The 21,361-nt window shown below is 36.6% G+C and overlaps 2 protein-coding genes and 1 non-coding gene across 9 annotated transcripts; 2 read left to right on the forward strand and 1 right to left on the reverse strand.

The window, feature by feature from the left end:
- The first annotated feature begins 8,071 nt into the window (after window positions 1-8,071).
- On the forward strand, window positions 8,072-13,836 carry LOC8287094 (E3 ubiquitin-protein ligase RFI2). The gene is made up of 6 exons (XM_002512392.4): window positions 8,072-8,760; window positions 9,711-9,880; window positions 12,135-12,193; window positions 12,437-12,462; window positions 12,567-12,957; window positions 13,131-13,836. The coding sequence occupies exons 1-6, from the start codon at window positions 8,583-8,585 to the stop codon at window positions 13,597-13,599; spliced, it is 1,293 nt and encodes a 430-aa protein (XP_002512438.1). The 5' UTR covers window positions 8,072-8,582; the 3' UTR covers window positions 13,600-13,836.
- A 376-nt stretch (window positions 13,837-14,212) lies between these two features.
- Window positions 14,213-20,161, reverse strand: LOC8287095 (serine/arginine-rich splicing factor SR30). Of its 7 annotated transcripts, none has more exons than XR_007214288.1 (15): window positions 18,878-19,005; window positions 18,539-18,760; window positions 18,294-18,415; window positions 17,838-17,903; window positions 17,642-17,716; window positions 17,363-17,501; window positions 17,234-17,280; window positions 17,056-17,113; window positions 16,787-16,836; window positions 16,620-16,676; window positions 16,405-16,550; window positions 16,220-16,321; window positions 15,414-15,670; window positions 14,819-15,336; window positions 14,213-14,731 (listed from the first exon to the last, which is right to left on the reverse strand). XR_007214288.1 is itself a non-coding variant. In XM_015714974.3 (15 exons), exons 3-15 carry the CDS (start codon window positions 18,378-18,380, stop codon window positions 14,483-14,485), a joined length of 1,005 nt encoding a protein of 334 aa, XP_015570460.1. In that variant the 5' UTR covers window positions 18,381-18,415; window positions 18,539-18,760; window positions 18,878-19,005; the 3' UTR covers window positions 14,213-14,482. The 7 variants fall into 7 exon arrangements, 2 of the variants coding, with proteins under 2 accessions (XP_015570460.1, XP_015570461.1); XR_007214287.1 differs by having other exon boundaries at window positions 14,819-15,341; XR_003078097.2 differs by having other exon boundaries at window positions 14,213-14,539; window positions 14,645-14,731; window positions 14,819-15,670.
- Window positions 20,009-21,359, forward strand: LOC8287096 (the record flags this gene model as incomplete). The annotated part of the gene is made up of 2 exons (XR_007217717.1): window positions 20,009-20,241; window positions 20,411-21,359. It is a non-coding gene; the product is annotated as an E3 ubiquitin-protein ligase IPI1 (transcript).
- Window positions 21,360-21,361: the final 2 nt, after the last annotated feature.

A 21,361-nucleotide genomic window follows, 5' to 3' on the forward strand; every position in this document is an offset into this window, starting at 1 on the left:
CGGGAATTAGATTTCTTATCCCTTCTATATGCTGAACTTCAAAATCATACCTATTGAACCATGATTTTAGCCGCAATAATTGAGGCTCAGGTAAGACCTTCTGGTTGGATTCAAGGATTTTCGGGAAGGAGGAGTTATCCATCCGAACTAGGAAGTGCTGTCCAATCAAGAAGAATTCGAACTTCTTTATCCCGTACTTGACCGCCAAAATTTCTTTATAGGCCGTGTGGTAATGCTTTTCCGAAGAGAAAAACTGTCCAGATGCATAACCACATAATTGTTCTTTGTCATGGAGCTTCTCTAGGAGGATAGCCCCCTATGCATAATCAGACGCATCTATCTGAAGAATGAGTTCTCCTGTGGACGGAATTGTGAGAGGTGGAGGATTGTGGGCCAGCTCTTTTAGCTTTTTGACAGCTGTAGTTTGCTCTATTCCCCAATGAGGATGGTCCTTCTTGAGCATATTTGAGAGATGACATGTGTAATTAGACAGGTGTGGTATGGCTTCCCTGACATAATTCAAAATTCCAAGGAACTGTTGAATTTATTTTACTGAAAGGTTCTCTTTTGGGAAGTGATCAAGTTCCTTCGTCAGATGGGAACCATATGTGTATTGTCCGTTCTTGAAATGCATGCCAAGAAATTCTATCTCCTGTTGGCCAATAAGACTCTTCTTTTCTGACAGCATGATGCCATATTTTTGAATGATGGCGAGGAACTGTTGTAGGAGTTGATGGTGTTCCTCAGCTGTTTCTGAGAATATAAGAATGTCATCTATGTAGATCAAAGAGGAATAAAGGATAGGCCTAAAGATTTCAATCATGGTCTTTTGAAATTGTGATGGGGTCATTTTTAGCCCAAAAGGCGTGACTGTCCATTGATACTGGGCATTAGGGATATAAAAGGCTATTTTGTATCTCTCTGAGGGCTGGATACCCAATTGCCAAAAGCCCGCTTTTAGGTCAAATTTGGAATAGAATTGGGCCTTTTGGATATGGACCTTGAGGTTTGAGATTCGAGGGAGAGGAAATTTATTGTCTTGTAAGAAATGGTTTAAGGGCTTGTAGTCTATGACAAGTCTCTTTTTTCCTCGTATTTTTTCAGACCGTTTCTCTACATAAAAGGCTTGACAAGCCCATTGTGAGGTTGTGGGCTCAATGAGGCCTTGCTGTAGCAGGGTTAAGCATTCTGATCTGGCAAGGGCCAGATCTGTAGGAGACATTCCCATATGTGTGGCCTTTGTTGGGTTGATGTCTTTATTGAGCTTGAAAGGGAGGCTGATATAGAACTGAGGATTTTTCCATAGAGGAAGAGGGTGTTGGAAGTGTGAATGAGATTCTGGACAGAACTGAAGGAATTTTTCTGTGTATTGTAGGAATGGTGGACTCATATCTGTTATAGCGAACAGATTTGAGGTTTCTGTGTATGGCCGAAATTGTCTTTTGAATTTTATGCCAGTTGGCAGTATTTGGAGCTTCTGAGCTTGATGGTAAACATCAAACCCTATCAGAATATCCTTGCTTGGAAGATCCGAACCGATGATATGTGTCCATACTACGCAATCAAAAAAAAACTGTATTCCGATCTTCTGTCTTGTGATCAGAGTAGTTTTGAAGGTCTGACCATTGGCTGCCCTGAAAAACTGATTATGGGGCTTCCAGTATTCAGATGGAAGGACCTCTGGATTCATCATGCTTCTTTGAGCTCCAGTGTCAAAGAAAGCTATAACTGGGACAGGTTTTGCATATTTTGAGGGCAGAATTTGTATGGGAACATAAGAAACTGGAGGTATTTTGGTTGCAAGTGGAGATGACTCTGGAGAAGGGAGTGGAGTAGCAAACTGAGATAACTGAGGGAGTGGATATGGAGAGAAAGGATATTGTATCACATCTCTCAGAATATCTTCTTCAGTTTCTTGTCTCAGAGAGAGACTAATCATCAAAATTGGGATCTCACTTTCATCCGAGTCTGAAGAGAACTCTTGTGAGGATTCTGTGAAATCTGAAAATTCTGTCTCAATCCTAAAAAGACTTTATGGAGTAAGATCATCTTGCTCTGAGAGGAGAGATTCTATATCCTCTTCAAATGAGTCTGGAAGGGACATAGACATGTTAACTTGTTGGATCATCCTTGCTGATTTTTCTGGATTATGGGGACAGTTTTTTGCATAGTGTCCATTTCTTTTGCAGATGTAGCATCTATCAGATTTGTGACCTTGATTTCATTTCTTCCGAAAATATCTAAATCCTTTTTAGCGTTTCTTTCTTTCTCTGAACTCCTTATTTCTGCGCGGGTATTTTTGGAAATGATACCCAGTCTTCTTCTTATGATTAGAACAGATGCAGTTTGAGGCCTTGCACTTGATCTTGAGATGATTTTTATTACAGGCCTTCTGGACTATCAAATTCCTTTGAGATAACCGTATGAATAATTCCTATTAGTCACAGAGTCTCTTGATGGAAGAGAGAGTGAATTGCCAAATTTCTCCAAGTGTGATAGAGGTGACTGGTTTCTTTGTTGCAGCAATCATGTTGTTGACCTCTGGTTGTATTTCATCCGATAAAGAGGTGATGAAAGTATACTTCAGTGTATCATCACCATCATGTCCTCCAATGACATAATAGAGTTTAGACATAGCAGAATAATGTCTTTCTAGATCTTTCATCTTTAATGAACAACATTTTCGATCAAAGAACTTTTATTTTTGCTGTCGTATGACAAAATCATAACTTCCAATGAACTGATTATGAAGGATTGTAACTGCTGCTGAAGGAGTTGGCAGTGCCACAAATTGAAGCCTGGTATACTCAGGTTGTGACTGAAATCAATCTCTTAAACTTTCTGTGAACCTTGTGACGAATTCGGCAAGAACTTTTTTGAGTGTGGCCCCTTCAAGGGTCATTTAGAGATCGATCCATGCCAGGAATTCAGAAAGCTTGTCTTTCCATTTTGATGGAGGCAAGTCATCAAAAGAGAACCAAGGTCCTGTTGGTTTTGACCTTGGGTAAGGAGCTCCAGAGAGTAAAGAATGACTGCATCCTCATCTCGAGTTCCACTTACTCGGTCCGGGATCGGTGGTGGAAGTATTCATCAGGATTTCAGTAATATCCGCCATTTCTGAGGTGTTTGAGGAGTAATCAGAATCATAGGGGCTGATGAGAGATTGTTCTGATAATTTTTTTTTAGAGGCTGGAGAAATGGAGGTTTCTTGTTGGATTTCTAAGTCTTTTGGGTAAAGATGAGAGAAAGTGCCAAAGGGCTGATAAAGGGTTTCTTGTTGTTGTTCTAGCTGTGGGAGGAAGGGAAATGAAGAATATTATGAGGGAGCAATAGCAGCATGTAAAAGATGGAATTACAGTAGATTGATCTTTTCGAAGACCATGCTCAATCTGGTCTATTTGCCTTTTTAGCCTTGTTATCTCCTTTTCCTTCTGCATGAAGGCTGGAGTGATTGGCTGAGGAACTCGAAGCTCTTTATCCAGAGCTTGATATTTGGCAGTGAGCGATGAATAGAGCTGGAGTACTTCTTGAGAGAATATATTCAACTTGTGATCCAGTTTATGAGCCAGGTGTAGAGCCTGATCCAGTTTTCCATCTATTTCTTTAAATAGGAATTCTGGACAATAGAGTTGGAGGTTTGCCAGTTCAGAACCTCTTCTGGTGGTGTGAGGGGCTCTATAGATCTGGAAGGAGTAATCCTTGAATGAAGGATTTCAGATCTCTTATTCTCCGTTTTCCCCAGAGGAGGAAAGTCTTCCGGTTGGAACATATAACAACCTTGGATTGGTGGTTGTACTACTGGTAGATTCGCCTGGATTTCCTTTCTGCAGGTTGCAGAAGGACTTTTCCCAAATTCAACTCCCAGTTGGGCCAAAAGTGCCTTCATTTCATCAAAAGTGATGTCAAAGACAGTCTTTCCTTCTTTTGCAAGAAGATCTAAGGCTTCCTTAAAAATTGGGAGAGGAGCTTGTTTTCATTTTCTTTTTGTCTCTTGTGGATGCCAATCCAAGGACCGTCTGGATTCCGGTCATCCGGCCTTGGTTCCATGACTGAACATGGAGTCTCTGGAGTCATATTTCTTGGATCTTTCTTAGAATGCTAAAAATATGGTTCAGCAAAATCTAGATCATCTCCACAAGTGCATCTTGATCGGCACATTCCTTGGTCAACATCCCAGATAAAGTGTTCTTTTACTCTGGCAGCATAGATCTGGTGCCCAGAAGACTGGAATGAGTGGATAGGGATCTTTTCTCTGGGTCTAGATACAGACTGAATCATTGATGCTTGGAAGATTGTTGGGGCAGAAGAAGATTCTCCTGTCTTTATGAAGATCGTCTTGACAGTTCCGTCCTTTTGATTGACAAAAAGAGGGTCAGTAGCTTGAACAGGCTTAGCTTGGGATGCCTGAAGCTTTTCGTAGTTGGTTACCCATTCAGTTGGGATCAACTTTTGAAGATCTTCCTTTTCCAGTTGCCTAGGGGCCTGGACAATCGTAGGAATCTGGCCAGAGTCAGCCATAATGAACAGAGCATCAGAGGAGGCTTGAAAGCCTGGGATCTGCAGATTAAAGGCATGATCCTGTAATCTGTAGACTATCTGATGATGTAGAGTCGCAGAGAGAGCGTTATCTACTTGATTTGCTCCTGTTATCTGGACTTGTACTTTAAGTGCAGTGGATAGATAGGGATCGTTGAGGGATGGATTGAAATTGGGGAAGAAGGTCAAAATAACACTTCCTGTGTTGAGTGTTGTGACGATCATGCCAATTAATGCATGTTCGTACTTGAGATATCTGGTGTCCAGTAGCGACATACGGGTTGTAACTGGTAGACCCATCCTTCCATGATAGGATAGGACTAGTCTAACTGCTCCAAGATAGAGATGTGTATAGCCTTGTTTCTTCCACTGTTCTATGAAGGATGTTGAGATTTCGAGAGTAACATACTGCTCCTGTGTGGTAGCAGTGAGAGAACATTGAGAAAGGGAAGAATATTGGACATATTCTTTTACAGAAAGGGGTTGTTTATGGATAATCTGGTTAAAGGTTTTTCTGACAAAGTTTTGTTTTTTAAAGATATTGTATGGGTTCATAATAGGTACAAGGGTGTTTTCTATTTGAACATTCTCAAGTATATGAGAAATTTCTACAAGATGGTCTATCTTGTTGGATATGGCTTTCTTACATGAAGGAGAAAGTTGCAGGGTTGAAGTGTGGGTAGTGATTTCTGAAGTCATTGTTATAAATTTATTATTTTATATTTTAACTGACATATTCATTTTATGAATATTATTTCTTATTATTAATAAAAGGTTATTAATTTTTTTTAAATTTTATTTATTTTATTAAATTATTTCAGTATAATAATGTACATCACGATACGGATTTATTATATTATTGATTATAATTTTCTATTGTCTTAGAAATATGTAGAAAAATTTAAAATAAATAAATTACTTTAATTGTGTATATTCATAAATTTTTATTAGTTAAATAAAAATAAAACAATTGAAAATGTATAAAGATAATTCTGCTACCGTTCAGTTTTTTCTTCTCTATGTTATATTCTTAAAAAAACATTATTTCTTTTGAAATAAAGAAAACAATAATTTAAAATAAAAAATAAAATAATATATTTTGAAATAAAAAGAAAAGATAGAGAGAGAGAGAGAGACGCATATGCGCCGACCACCACATGCGTCCGCGAAGAAAGAGGCATTAGCCATTAGGCAGACAAATGGATATGCATGGCTGGCTGCTTCTGGTAAAAGTGGACCCATTACCATGAACTTATTGAATCTTAAAGCAGAAGATAAAATATCATTAAAATTATTAATTTAAGAAAGTATTTTTAATGCCTGCGAATATCCATTGCGTTTAGACATATTCCTTTTCTTTCTCTCAATATTACTAATGGTGCATCTCATCTTTGACCTTTTTCGTCAACCTCTTTTCCACCTTCCAATTGGTCCACCAAATTATCCACTCATTCTTTTTCTTTCTTTTTTCTTTTAAAAAAATTAAGGAAAAAATACAGAATTTGACATTATACTTTATATATTAATACAAAAAATCTCCTCATCTTTTTATGATATTTTAATATTTAAAAATTAAATCATTAATAATTTATATTTAAATTCATTAACCTCGTTAATTCAAACAGTTATAGTTTGATATAAATTATTTGTGATTCTATCGTTATTCTATTTATTATTAATTTAGCTTTCATTTAATATTCATAATGCCAATTTTTTAAAAAAAGAATTAAAAAAATAATATATTATTTATTATTTTATTCTAATAAATATTGATGAGTTTTGAATGATTTGATAATACTAGATAATTTTACATTTTATCGTTATCCAATAAAATCAATTTTATAAAAATTAAATTTTAAAATGTTACAAAAAAAAGTTACAGAATCTCTTTTATCAAAACATTTAACCACAATTTCTTACAAGTTGCCAATTTTCTTGCATGGCTATTATAACTAAAGAACAATTTAGTCTAGATTTTCTTAAAAAATAATTTTAATATATGTGATTTAAACACTATCATTGTATGTCTATAAATATTTCAATCTCTCTACTTAAAAATCAAACTATTCTATAATATTGAATCATATTATCAGTTTTTAGTTTTCAGTAAATCCAACGGCAGGGATCTAAATTTTAAAAAATTTTATCCCGCAACTAAATCACATTATGTAAATTCTTTGGGTGCAAAACTTAATTTACTTTTTAGCCCCTATTTTAAGAAAAGAATATATATTTGAACTCTTTTAGTTTTGCCCTCCTCGCATAAGTAAAATATAGTAAGGAGGGATTATAAGTTTCTCTAAACATGTCACTTAGATTCATTAACTTGTGAATATGATTATATATACTATATGTTTCCCTTAATTTAATTGAGAATTTCTTAAAAGAGGTACATTATGTTTCAATGTATATGACACAATCATTTTTTATAATAATCTTTAATCATTTGAAGTGAAAATCCTACTGCCCAATCCCAAGTTGCTTTATTCTAAGCCTGCTGCTAATTTCAATATTATTTTATGTTTTTCTGAATGTAAGGACTTGTTTGTCTTTAATCATGCAGCTGTCCAATGATTTCGACCAAGGAACCAAAATTAAATTTATGGTCTTCTCTTGTACTGTTGATTCTAATTTGGCTGCTTAATTGATTTATTTCCGATAAAAATGAAATTGGGATCAATATATAAAATTCAAGAGCTGCGTTGAAAATCCCATTTCCTCTCTGCGTATGATACAAAAATTATATATAAAATGTCGGCGGATATCTTGTCTCAAATATTAATTAAGTTATCTGAACATAGTTTCTTGCTAATCCAGTTTTTGTGGAGCCCTTTAGTACGTAAGAAATAAAAACAAGAAAATGAAATGGGTGCTGTTAAAATGTCGACCCTCTTACACACACAGACGCACTAATTATCAAATTCATGTAACTAATCATATCTACTGATTAACTTGTAAATTTTTGCTTAAATTAATAACTTTGGCACACATTCAGGAAGAGGGTCAGTTCAGTCCAGTTTCCTTTTCTTCTTCTTCTTCTTCCTTTTTTAATAATACAATAATTACAATACTGATTAGCATAGCATAGCCCATATAATTACACATTAAAACAACCTCTCATACAGAATGCCTGTGCTTTAACACTGGGTTCAACGTCTCTCAGTGCAATAATGTAACAAACCTTGTGATCTAATTATAAAGCATAATTCAATGTGAATTTCAGAGAAATACATTTAAAATAATATAATAAAGAAGAAGAAGGAAGGGACTTCACTAGGCACATGAAACCCAACAAATTCCAGCTATTTTTTCTTATTATAAATTTTGAAACAACGAAACAAGAAAAGAATATTTCTTAAACCTGATGGATAAACAAAAGAAAAAGTATTAGAGCATACCAGATAATTAACCAGTTAAACAAAATAAAATAAGCATATAAAAATAAAATAAAAGGTTAATTACTAGGTTCAGTAACAGCAATTATAACACACCCAAAACACAAATCAATCTTATCCGTCCATCAGACACTCATGAATTAATAATAACCGTCCATCACAGAGCCATTTGGACAGCAGCGGTTATTACGACCTCCAACAGCAATCCAACACCCACCCCAAATCTAACGGCAAGAAGCCATCTGAAGACACGAACACAACAGGAGGGAGCTAAGAAAATAAAAGAAACGAAAGAGAGACAGAAACAAAGAAGAACTACAAGCAAAACCCAAAGTATATATATATTAAAAATATTCAATTTTTATCAAAAGCGATTTTACCAGTGTCACCAAAACCATAATCGACATCTGCAATCTCTATATCTCTCTGTTTATATATATAACTATTTATCATATCTACTTTCCCCCTAATATCTTCGCTAGTTTATTATTTTTTATTGTTGGGTTGTTTTCTAAAATTCTGTTAAATTAGAAACCCTTCTGTTAATTTGTAAAAAGGGTATAGACAGTGGTTTTTTTTTTTCTTTTTTTTTTTTCTGAAGGGGATTGCGGTTTCCTTTTTTTTTTGGGGGGGTGGGGGGTGGCGGTGGTGATGGGGTTGGGAAATAGTGAAAATGATGTGGTTGCTGATGATGGAGATGGTGATTGTGGTGGTGGAGGATGTGGAAAATCATTTGGATCAGTTTCATGTTCGATTTGCCTTGATGTAGTTACTGATAATGGAGATCGATCGTGGGCTAAGCTTCAATGTGGACACCAATTTCATTTGGGTGAGTCGGGATTGTATTTCAATTTTGAATTTTTTTGGTAAAGTTGAAACCTTTTTGCTCTGGATTGAAATATTGAGATCTGGGTATGATATGGGTGTTGTTTAATTGCATTTGACTTGGTGATGAAAATGAGTTTGTGATTTGGTTTTTTAGTGATTAGATATAATTTGACAAGTTTGATTAAATAAAGAAGAATCAGTTTTTGTTTCATAAATGTAATGGAGATAAATGTTGCTATTCCAAGATAGTTTATGCATGTTAGCTGTGTTGGATTTGGAGAATTTCAGATGCCAGCCTTGAATATGTAGTTGAAGGAGGAGGTGGAGTAAGAATTGGGAATGAATTAGCGTGATTAAGTTTTAGAAATTAGTATGTCATTGAATCTCGCCCATTTTGCTAAGGTTGTTCACCATTCAAATCTAACTGTGGTCCTCAATATTGTTATATAGATAACAGTTACAATCCATCAATACTTGAGCTTGCTTGTGAAAGAATTTCATATTGAACACTGTCCTCCTGAATTTAGTATTGTAAAGTGCTATTCCGCTCTTGACTGATGCTCAAAGCACAATGTGGATTATCAATGATTTATATCAGTAATGTGAGAGCGTGAACTTAAATGTTAAAATGCATAATAAAGAGTAATGTGAGAGCATGAACTTAAATGTTAAAATGCATAATATGTAAACAGCATCAAGCATATGAATTCTGATTTCGATGTATTTGGCAGTCCTTATTAATATCAGATACCTCCTAGAGTAGACCACAGCTATGGTTTTTTCCCTTCTCAAAAAAGTAGTAGCTGGTTCTGCTAATTTTGGTCTTTTTTCTTCTTTTCTTGACGATACTGGTTCAATTAGGTTATGTCTATTAATCATTGACCTTTTTAGTGAAGGAATACCTGTATTATTTCCTGGCACTGAATATCTGTTTGTCATGATTATTTTCAGATTGCATCGGTTCCGCATTTAATATAAAGGGGGCAATGCAATGCCCTAATTGTCGAAAAATTGAAAAAGGGCAGTGGCTCTATGCCAATGGTTGCCGTTCACTGCCAGAATTTAGTATGGATGACTGGGCGCATGATGAAGACCTTTATGACCTGAGCTACTCTGAAATGGTAAATACATGCATAGAGAAAGTTCCATAAAAAGTTTACTTCTGTGCAGTCAAAAGATTTGTGGTTGCTAATGAAATATTGCTGATTTGCTTCTATTTGCATGAAATTTATATTCAATTATGTACATAGGTCATACATTTTATTTCTTTTCTGTATCACTTCAAAATACTAGTTCTCTGATGAATGAGCAAAACCTTGATATTTATGTATATGGTCAATTATGTAAATGGTGAACTTTTGTTTTCATAATTATTTGACGTTATGGAATCCAAAAAATACTCTTCTGGTTGTTGTGCATTTGTTTCCAGTGCAAAATGACAATCAAGAGTTCACCTTCTGTGCTTGTACAAACCATCTCATTCAAAATCAGCATAACTATTTCTTTAAGTAGAGTAGATTGGTATCAGTATGCTAGACTATTTCTTTAAGTAGAGTAGATGTAGGACGCCCTTATAGTACAGTCGACACTCGACAACTAGTGACTCAATTTGCGATGGCCTTCCTTGATTTAGCATTTACTTTTAGCGAGGACATTTAGCACAAGATATAACTTAGCGTAAGGATAGGGCTATCTTTTGGCTGTCAAATTCAGCTCCTCTGTTGCTTCTTTTGATGCTATAACTCTACACTATCATTACCATCAATAAATTACACTAAGTCCTCTCCAATCTTCTTTTTCTTGCAATATAGAAGTAAAAACATATTGAACCTCAAAGAGTTCCTCCTTGGGTAGGAAACAAGTTGACTTCTTCTTCATCATTAAAACATTTGTTATAAATTGGTTCTTTGAGGTTGGTTGCATCAACTTCGATCTCAACTCCTCCACTTAAGAAATCAAAGCGTGTAGCCACCGCTCTTCCAGTCTCTCTTGTGTCGCTTGGTTTGTGGGTCCAACTTCATGAAAAGGTTCACACCCTCAGTTTCATTTTTAACCACAAGATCTTTTGAAATCTTGGATTGTGCGTGGTCACCTTCCACTTTCTTCATTCTGATTTCCACAGGTTCCTAATTATGCAAGGCTTGTACAACCTGGGTCAAGTCCTCTGCTATTCTCTTAATTCAGCCAACTCTTTCCAACTTGGGCCTGATTGTCTCCATCTCGCCAATCATTGGTCTGAACTAAAGAAAAGAAACCTAGAATAATTAGGGACCTTTTTCACTCTGGTGCCACTTGGAAGATTAAGGTTGGAATAATAGAATATAATGAGGGTTTAACAAACCTATGAATTAAAATCTAAATAAAATAAAATAAACTATAATAAAATTGTTTATTAGCTTTCCTATTTTTGCTACTATTATTAATTTTAGCCTGAAAATTAATCCTACCAAGTCGAGTAAAAGACTTATTAAACAAGAATCTAAATAAAGATCAAGAGAAGCCTAAACAAAGTAAAACTAAATATAGTCCTAAGCCAAATAAATTAATTAAAAAAAAAAAACTGAATAGGATCCTGTTTTGTATTGGATGCATTACATGTAGGCTTGTTATTGAAAAGCATTGCATTGTGGAACAATATTGGGATCTAGACCACAAGGCAATATATTTTTAATAGACCAACAAAATAGTGTTACATGTATGAACAGTGCGGTGATTCCAATTTTTGTGATGTGAGATATTTATCTTTTTTCTTGATCCTGGCGACGTTTGCTGGAGTCTTTTCATCTCGGTCCTTCTTGCAACCTTTGCTGGAATCTTAGAAAGAGGACTCTTCAAAAGAATAACTAGTAATATTGTTAATGGATGTGGAAAAGCGACTGTTTTTCTAAGAAAATAGACATGAACTTAGTAGGCGTGGCTTGCTTGATTCTCCAGATTCCTTTTGCATTCTGCCAGTACCGAGTTGAAAATTTTGAGATGCCATCAAGGTGCAACCCAGAAGCTCCCTAAGGAGGGTAGGTCAAATGTATATGCTGTTTGAGAGAAAGTTTGAACCTTGCTATTATGTTGATATATTCTTGTATTGTTCATAGATTCATGCTTTGATTTCAATGCTTTCATATTTGTAGGTCACATAAAAGATGCATTCTTTTAGCTGATTGCTGGCTAATTTATGTGTTTATGAGCGCACATGGTGTGTGTCTGTTTCAATTGTGCTCTTTGATCTCATGTTTACCTAATACACAAGTGATCTTGATTCATGGCTTCTTGTTAAGAATAAATTGTGCATTTTGCATGTGCATGTGCTCGTGCGAATTACAGTTTAAGTGCACTTAACGCCACTTCATATTCATTTGGTTTTAAATGGTTTTGCAGTCCTTTGGAGTTCATTGGTGCCCATTTGGTAGTTTAGCACGGCTCCCATCATCCTTTGAGTAAGCATTATCTAACATTTGGAGCAACAATTATTCCTCTTTCAGATAATGTGCTGAAACTGCTAATACCTTTCCCAGTCATTTAAATATTTGAATATATTTGAATTTTCTATGGGAAAGTCAAATGCTCTTTATGAAAGAGAAGTCAAGGGAGAAGGATTTTTCCACTAGGAAACAAGAAACTGTTTGTCTCTTTTTCCAAGCATTGCTCTTCGTTTTAACAGTTGCATTTATATGTTGCAGGGAAGGGGAATTTTCATCGAACGCATGTAAGAGAGTCCTCTATTTTCCTTAACTAAGGGTTTCTCTTTCCAGTTCTGTTGCTGAAAGAATTATAGCTAATGATGTTTATAGTACTGATATTGTAATGCAGATCATGATCTTCTGGGACACCATGCTATCTTTGCAGAACATACAGCAGCAGTATCATCAGCCACCCATCCATGCCCGTATATTGCTTATTTTGGACCAGTTCATCCATCATCTTCCAACTCCAGTGGAAGTGTTTCAGATGGTTCGAATTTTAATAATCATTGGAGTGGTCCTTCAGTACCTGGTGAGCTTCCTAGTTCCTATGCTTTTCCTGCTATAGATCTTCATTACCATGGTTGGGAGCACCATTCCCCTCCCTTCTCCACGAGCAGCAGTCGAATCGGCAGTACTGATCAGCCTTCAATTCAACCTGTTTCTCAAAGGCCAGCTAGAAGCAGTTCTGATCTTTCAAGGTCGGGTTCTTTCATGCATCCATTCCTTGTTGGCCACAGGTAGCACTCCCCTTTCCTTTCTCTGAGGAGTTCTACTTTATACCTAAGTAAAAGGATATTTCCCCACTTTGGTTTAGTAGGACTTGGCATATGATCATTTGGGTGATTACTTAATAGACGTTTGATTCTGTTCAAGTTGTAACAATGACTTCATATGCATGTGATATCTACAGTTCTAGTGCTAGAGCTGGGAGCTCAGTTAGTTCCACAATGATTCCACCTTACCAAGGAAGCAACGCACGCGCTCGTGACAGAGTTCAAGCTCTTCAAGCATATTATCAACAACAACCTGGCAGTTCTCCAGCAATTCATGCCCCCATTATTTCTGGGACCCGAAGATCAAGCAATTACAGAGGCTTGTCTCAAGTAGGGCCAGTCGCTTCATCTTCCGATCAGACTGGGTTCTATTTTGTCCCACCAGGTACATCAGGTCGGAACTTCCAAGAAGCAGACAATTCTCCACCAATCCGATTTCGTGCATGGGAAAGAGATCACTTGCAACCATTTTCGTTAAGTCAAGTTGACAGAGAATCAAGTTGGTTGTTTCATCAGACTGCTAGTGGGTCAGATCCTGGCCTTAGATCTAGCAGCTTCCGCCAAAGGCATGGAACTGAGAGAATGTCATCACAAAATCGGTCTTAACTTTCTTGATTATCCTTTTGGGTGAAGCAAACTACCACTACTGAAACCAAAGTTATGTATGCTTGAAAAACGATATATAATGCTTGGAGTCTGTCAATCATGACAGTCTCAAAATACTGTGGAGTGGCCCTGAAAACGATCTATTTGGCAGCCACCTGGCTGTGTGATGAACTTTGGCATCCTCTAGTTTCTTTGCCTTTTGAGGATATTAAAATAAGATCACATGTTGGATAGTAATAGATTTTGCAGAGACATTTTGTCATTTGCTTATTAGTAATCTAGCAGGCGGTAACGGACCAAATGGCATAAGAAAGGCTTGTTCATTTAGTGATACTGAAAAATGGCGGTGCAGTCAGCTCAGTATCTGAGACCATGTACAATTGAGATTGGCTTTCATGTCCATACGTCCCTGAGTATGCAGCTAAAGAAATTTCCTTAGGTAGGCATTCATAAGGAAAGGGGAAAAGAGATTGAGGTAAGTACCATTAGAATATGATATCCATAACAGTACTACCACCACAATTCTGTGAACCTAAATTTCAGATTCTAGACTTTTTAGAATGCAAGCAGGGTGAGAATTTTTAAAACCTCTAAAGAGTGAACGCATCCAATCTGCAAAAAGCTGGGAGAATTTGACATATAAATGTAGGTAAGCACATAGACTGAGAAGTACTTATAGGTAAGCACATAGACTGAGAAGTACTTATATTTTGATGAATCGCCTCTCCACCGTAAGCCTAAATGACTATCTCGGCATAAAACCTGACTACACAGTTGATCAAACAATTGTCCAGAATGTAAGGTATATTTAAGCTATTTCCAGTTCGTTAAAGGTTTCTCGCAGTTGACTAACATCAATTTACAACTAGGGCAGGCAATATCTTCAACAACGATCTCTAGAATCTGCAGAGTCCATTGCTCGGCTTTGATCAGATCTAACCTGCCAATTGCAGCCATGATCAGAGCCAATCTACATCCTGAGAAGACAACATATGGTATCAAATAATCAAGAACAATCATCTTTTGATGCTGAGAGAAATCATACAGCAGGTGATCGGGATTGAGATCCACTGCTGCTTTTGCTTCTGCCTTGTCTGGTTGCTCTTCTACCTGCTTGTTGTTTGCTAGAAGGCTGCACACCCCACCAAGAATAGCAAAAGTAATTATTAAATAATCCACATGAGACTGGCAATGGGAATTTAAATTATACTTTACTTACAGATGCTAGTGGGGATCTTGATCTTGATCGGTATCTGCAAAAATTTCCAGAAACAACTCAATTATCCATAAGAATCCATTATAATCCTTGATCCAAAAGCTTCATTGCCACTTCCACCTCATAGTGACCAGCAACCAAAAGAATCAAGAAATACCGCCAGTCTTTAGAAGAAAATTGTAAAAAGAGAATAAAAAAACCACTGCAAGATAATAAACGACCTCAACACTTTGGTAATGGGCTTTTCCTAGAAGTTCGTGAAACTAGATCAACATGAGGAAAGAAAAATCACTATAGCACCATGACACGAGTTGCCAAAGTTTGGGATATCCTCCCCATCCATACCAGATAAGAGAACTACACTGTCCCTATCAGTTTCCCCAAGTACAGGAAGGGATAGATGCTGAAGTAGTTTCAATTTTTGTAAATATAGCTGATCTGTGGGATGGTACCAATAGCACTTAGTTCAGAGTAATCCAGCTTTCGGGTTGTGACCCATCCACACTGGATGAAGTCTAGCACTGAACTACACACCAGGATAACAGCATTATAAGATGATCAGGAGGTACTCAGCTGCTCACCAATAAAAATGCATTACCTCAAACCTCCAAAGAGACGCAGGTATATAAGCACACCATTGCATCAAGTTCTTAACATCCAATCCCCAGGTTGCTGCACAAAGCCAGATCTACTAAGCAAAACAAGGAACCCTTACAAACAAAGCATGACACCTTGCCAACCCTCATGAACTCATGTGCCCCTGAATAATGATCTAGACCATCTATGAATGGGCTGGTTCATGGTTCATCCTTTAAGCAAACTGTGAACTGCCGTTTCAGGCGCCCTTGGCCAGGTCTGCAGACATGGATTGCAGAATCAAGTCACAAGTGCTCAGGCCTTAGTTTTAGGTGCATGCTAAAACTGGCTACACCATCCTCGCTTAACAGAAATGAATAAACTTTTAAAAACCAATCTATACAACTTAAGTGTGCATCATCTGTTTTCTGTGTTTATTATCATTGTCGAGACAGAGAAGGGAATCAGAATTATTATGCTCCAGGCACCCATGCAAGTTTAAGAATGGCCCGTCCCTGAGGGCAGCGGTATACATTGCGACCTAACTTAATTGCCAAATCTACAAATTGGCTGTTAAGATTTAACACCTCAAAAAGAAAGTAGCAAGAAATGAAAAAATTGGAGCCTAAACATAAAAACTGAAAGAATTTCCCAGACCTAGCATTTGTTTTCTATTTATTTAGAATTTCTTTTTCTTTGATAGCTCATCCCACTTAACTGAACAGGCAAAATACAGTAAAAGTAAAAGGCTATTAACAGATAATTTTTCACCTAACCACCATGTTCACTAACAAATTTGAAGAGAACAAAAGATGCAACCAGAAATACCTTGAAGATCTCGGAGACAATCCAGCATGAGAGTGTGGAGAAACAGATCTACCAGGAGATACAGAGAGAGAGCGATGAGAATATTTAGCCCCTGGAGACTTGCTGCAATAAAAGTCACTTCTGTTCAGTTATCACTAGTCACAATAACTGAAACCAACAGTCTAATCTTTGCCAATAAAAGAGACCTCCTGCTCCTCTCACTGCAGTTACGACTGCGACTACGGCTCCGACTTTGACTCCCGCTCCTGCTCCTGCTCCTGCTCTTGCTCCGGTCACGTGTGCCGTGACTAGGACTTTGGGAGTAGCTTCTTCTCGAATCATCCTTCCTCACCTAGAAAAGGCCAATAGGTAAGTAACAAAAAACATATATGTAACACAACATAAATGTTCTGATACATACCCGCACATAAGACCGAGAAAATGCATTGCGAAACTCAGAGTCATCAAGTTTCTTGATCTGCATATAGGTCAAAAGAGAGCCACAATTAATCTGAACCCAATGATATTACATAAAGCCATAAAATTCCAGAATAATAATCCAAAGTTATAATCAGCTTAAGAACTTACAGCATGTTTCATATCATCATAGTTTTTATAATCTACAATTCCTGTCTTACCTACAACATGTTGAAATAAGGAGAATAAGAAGTTACTAATACCCTCCTAGCCTCAATATGTTTTATAACGTTACTGATAATATTTCAATATAAACATATAGTTTGGTTGGATCAGTCATGCATAAACTTAATTAGTCTTAATAGCAAACTAACTGAGGTGAGCTACTTAAATGTATAATGCAGAACCTAACAAAAGAATCATAAGCTCATTCGACTCACCACCACGACCAGGAAAGACTCGAGAAAAACAGACATCCCCAGCTTGTCGCATATGATCCTGATCATTGTATATGCATGGTTAATACCAGTTTATTGATAATAGCCAACTCATTTTATGACTTGAATTTGAAACTACTAATTTACTAGAACTAAAATCTAGTAGGCAAATAAAGCAAACCTTGAGATCTTGCCATGAAGCAGATGAAGGTAATCCAGTGACCAGAACTGCAAGAAAGTGGGTTATCAGATGAACCTTAAATAAAATATAATCATGGATCAACGTTAGTGATGCCAGAGTGAAACATACCACGATGATCAGAGTGCTTGGAAGGACCATGGTTTTCACTAATACCACTGCAAGTATTATAATGACGCCCTGGAAATGAATGTTTTCGACCACCATGGCCTGGAGTTGAATGTTTTCGACCACCATAAGCAAGCTCTACCTAATGAGGGGTTTGATGTACAACGTTGCCAAGTATCATTGAGGTACAAAATAGAATGAATCAAAGAACCGATGACAATAACCCAAATATAGAGAAAGCTATATGAACAGAAAAGTAGATGAAGATGAGCAACTACTAACTCGTAAACGACATCCATTAAAGTTATACCCATCACGACCACGGATGGCCTCTTCAGCATTACAAGCATCTTCAAACTACATTATAAAAAATTCAAAGAATTGCATCAGCGCCTTGTTTCTTTTATAAAATAAAACAAAGAAAAAGGTGTATGATGACCAGTTTAAGAAATAAATTAATAAAGCCAAGCAAGCTTACCTGAACAAAAGCATAACCTGGGGTTCTTGGTGGATTCCTTAGATCCACCCTAACAATGAGTCCATACTGCAAATATATAAAATAAGGCATCAATATTTGATTCATAACTCATAAGCTGCTTAATAAAAAATTAATAGAATGTCATTCATAAAAAATATATCAGCCGAAACAAACTAATATAGCACATCATTTAAGCGTTTCTTTATGTGTTTCTTTTAAGACCATATTGTTATTTAGTTAATTTCAGTTTGATAAGGGTTTCAAACTATACATAGCTTCTTTTTTTTTTTTTTTTTCTTTTCTGATCATGGGAGAGGAAGTGGAGGATCAAGTTTGAAATTCCGCCCCACTAGGCCAAAGTACCAAGAAAGTAACAGCATTAACAATTCAATTCAATTCAGTTGAGTTACAAGTTCAAGAAACAGTTAAAATAATATAAAGAAGGGAAAGAAAAACCTTGTAAAACAAATCTTTTACTTCTCTCCATCGAATATCTCCAGGAAGATTCCCTACGTACAAAGTGCGGCTTGCACAACTGCTCATTCTTTTCCCCGATAACAAACACTTGTCAATTAAATCTGAAACCACGAGAATTTGCAATACATAAGCATAGATATATCAAGAAAAGCTTTACTCGTTTATTTTACCTGGAAAAGAAAAGAAAAGAAAAGAAAATAGTGCAAGAATATGAAAGCTTGTACCTCTTTTCAGTAAAATATGGAGGAGAGGTGTTTTCTTGTTTTTGTTTTAGAAATGTTTGGATTCTTGTGGAAGTATAAAGAGGAGAGCGTTTTATAAGGAAGGATTTTGTACATTTCCCGTTACAACCCATCCCTCACTGATTATCGTAATTACATTCTCGCACTATGATAATGCTACGTGTCCTTTGCTAATTGCTACTGGGCATACATTAACGCATCTATCTGCAAAGAAATTTAATTATTTGGATTAATTACTAATGCCTCCCTGAGGTTTTCATACCATGCATTTCAGTTGCATTTTCATGATTCTCACGTTTATTTAAGATAATCAAAACTTACAAATTGTGCATTTTGCGTTATGCCACTTCACTTCATATTCATGTGGTTTTAAATGGTTTTTGCAGTCCTTTGGAGTTCATTCTGAATCTGTTCATTCAGTCGCTTGAGGAAGATTGCCTTGGATTGACTCTCGGTCATGTAAGGTTTCCTCCTTCTTACGCATTCGTATATTATAGAATAAGCTCAGAGAGTGGAATTCCTCCTCTTTAAATATTTGAATTTTCTACGGGAAGTCGAATGCTCTTTTAGAAAGAGAAGTCAAGGAAGAAGGATTTGTCCACTAGGAAACAAGAAGTGCGCATACTGTTCGTCTCCTTTTCCAAGCACTGCTCTTCGTTTTCAACAGTTACATTTGCATGTAAGAGAGTCCTCTATTTTTCTCTTTCCAGTTCTGCTGCTGAAAGAATTGTAGCTAACGATGTTTATAGTACTGATATTGTAATGCAGATCATGATCTTCTGGGACATCATGCTCTCTTTGCAGAACATACAGCAGCAGTATCATCAGTACACGATTCGAATTTTGATAATCATTCAGGGGTTTTTCTCTAGTTAGGATTTTGAAAAAGAATATTAATTATTTTAGAATGAAATTTTATAAAATTTCTTTTTCAGGGTAGTGTGAAAAGGAATTTCCCATTTAAGGTGATTTTGGATGATTTTTGCTGAGACGGAGAGAGTGAGCTCTGTTGACTAGCAAACAGAAGCTGTCTTCCCGTTGGACCGACCGGCGGACAGCTTCTGTCCACTGGATAAAGGTTATATTTTTTTAAAAAAAATTATACACAAAATTTACAAGTTTTTTGGAATAAGTTTTTCAGGATTAAATATTAAATGTTTTACAAGTTTATTGTTCAAATTTTGTTTCTTTATATAATTAATAATTTTAATTATTATAAATTTATAAGTGATATGTTTCATTGAAAAATTATATTTTTCTACTAAAGTATTTTTTAAAATTTAAATATATTTTAATTGTAATTGATTTTATTAATTTCTTTTAATTCTAATATCTTATTTATCTCTAATTTCTTTCTCTCTTTTTAATATCTCTGAGTATCTTAAAATCACACTAAAACCGGAAAATTTACCCTAAAATAAGACTTATTTATTTTGAAAACCTTAAATTAAGAAAAAGCCCGGCCCTTCAGTACCTGGTGAGCTTCCTGGTTCCTATGCTTTTCCTGCTATAGATCTTCATTACCATGGTTGGGAGCACCATTCTCCTCCCTTCTCCAGGAGCAGCAGTCGAATCGGCAGTGCTGATCAGCCTTCAATTCCGCCTGTTTCTCAAAGGCCGGATAGAAGTAGTTCTGATCTTCCAAGATTGGGTTCTTTCATGCATCCATTCCTTGTCGGCCACAGGTATCCCTAGCACTCCCCTATCCTCTCTCTGAGGAGTTCTAATTAGTAGAAGGATATGTCCCACTTTGGTTCAGTAGGACTCAGCAATGATCATTTGGGTGATTACTTAATAGACGTTTGATTTTGCTGGAGTTGTAATAATGACTTCGTATGCATGTAATTTCCACAGCTCTAGTGCTAGAGCTGGGAGCTCAATTAGTTCCACAGTGATTCCACCTTACCAAGGAAGTAATGCTCGAGTTCAAGCTCTTCAAGCATACTATCAACAGCAACCTGGCAATTCTCCAGCAATTTGCACCCCCATTATTTCTGGGACCCGAAGGTCTAGCAATTGCGGAGCCTTGTCCCAAGTAGGGCCAGTCGCTTCATCTTCCGATCAGACTGGGTTCTATTTTGTCCCACCAGGTACATCAGGTCGGAACATCCAAGAAGCAGACAATCCTCCACCAATCCGATTTCGTGCATGGGAAAGACATCACTTGCAGTCATTTTCTAGTCAAGTCAAGTTGACAGAGAATCAAGTTGGCTATTTCATCAGACTGCTAGTGCGTCAGATCCTGACCTTAGATCCAGCAGCTTCCGGCAAAGGCATGGAACTGAGAGAATGTCATCTCAGAATCGGTCTTAACTTTCTTGATTATCCTTTCGGGTGAAGCAAAATACCACTAGCGAAAACAAAGTTATATATGCTTGAAAAACGATACATGATGCTTGGAGTCTGTCAATCACGAGAGTCTCAAAATACTGTGGAGTGACCCTGAAAACGATCTATTTGGCAGCCACCTGGCTGTGTGATATGAACATTGGCATTCTCTCTAGTTTCTTTGCCTTTTGAGGATATTAAAATAAGATTACATGTTGGATAGAAATAGATTTTGCAGAGAAATTTTGTCATATGCTTAATAGTAATCTAGCAGGCGGTAACAGACCAAATGGCGGTGCAATCATCTTAGTATCTGAGAGCATGTACAATCGAGAGTGGCTTTCACGTCCATAGGCCCTTCACCTTAAGCAGGTATTGCTTGATGTGCATTCGCATCGCGTCTAAAGAAATTTCTCTAGGATGGCATTCCAAAAGAAAAGGGGAAAGGGAATTCTACCCCAAACCTTAATATTCATA

This window comes from Ricinus communis, chromosome 10, assembly GCF_019578655.1.
Source record: "Ricinus communis isolate WT05 ecotype wild-type chromosome 10, ASM1957865v1, whole genome shotgun sequence".
NCBI lineage: Eukaryota > Viridiplantae > Streptophyta > Magnoliopsida > Malpighiales > Euphorbiaceae > Ricinus > Ricinus communis.

Excerpts from the sequence above, each read along its gene's own strand:
- LOC8287095 (XM_015714975.3), bottom strand. The coding sequence starts at position 18,380 with ATGAGCAGTTGTGCAAGCCGCACTTTGTACGTAGGGAATCTTCCTGGA. Across the intron at positions 17,904-18,293 it reads TAAAAGATTTGTTTTACAAG|TATGGACTCATTGTTAGGGT; the intron begins GTTTTTCTTTCC and ends ATATATTTGCAG. Across the intron at positions 17,502-17,641 it reads TTAATGGATGTCGTTTACGA|GTAGAGCTTGCTTATGGTGG; the intron begins GTTAGTAGTTGC and ends ACCCCTCATTAG.
- LOC8287094 (XM_002512392.4), top strand. The coding sequence starts at position 8,583 with ATGGGGTTGGGAAATAGTGAAAATGATGTGGTTGCTGATGATGGAGAT. Across the intron at positions 8,761-9,710 it reads TGGACACCAATTTCATTTGG|ATTGCATCGGTTCCGCATTT; the intron begins GTGAGTCGGGAT and ends GATTATTTTCAG. Across the intron at positions 12,463-12,566 it reads GGAATTTTCATCGAACGCAT|ATCATGATCTTCTGGGACAC; the intron begins GTAAGAGAGTCC and ends ATTGTAATGCAG.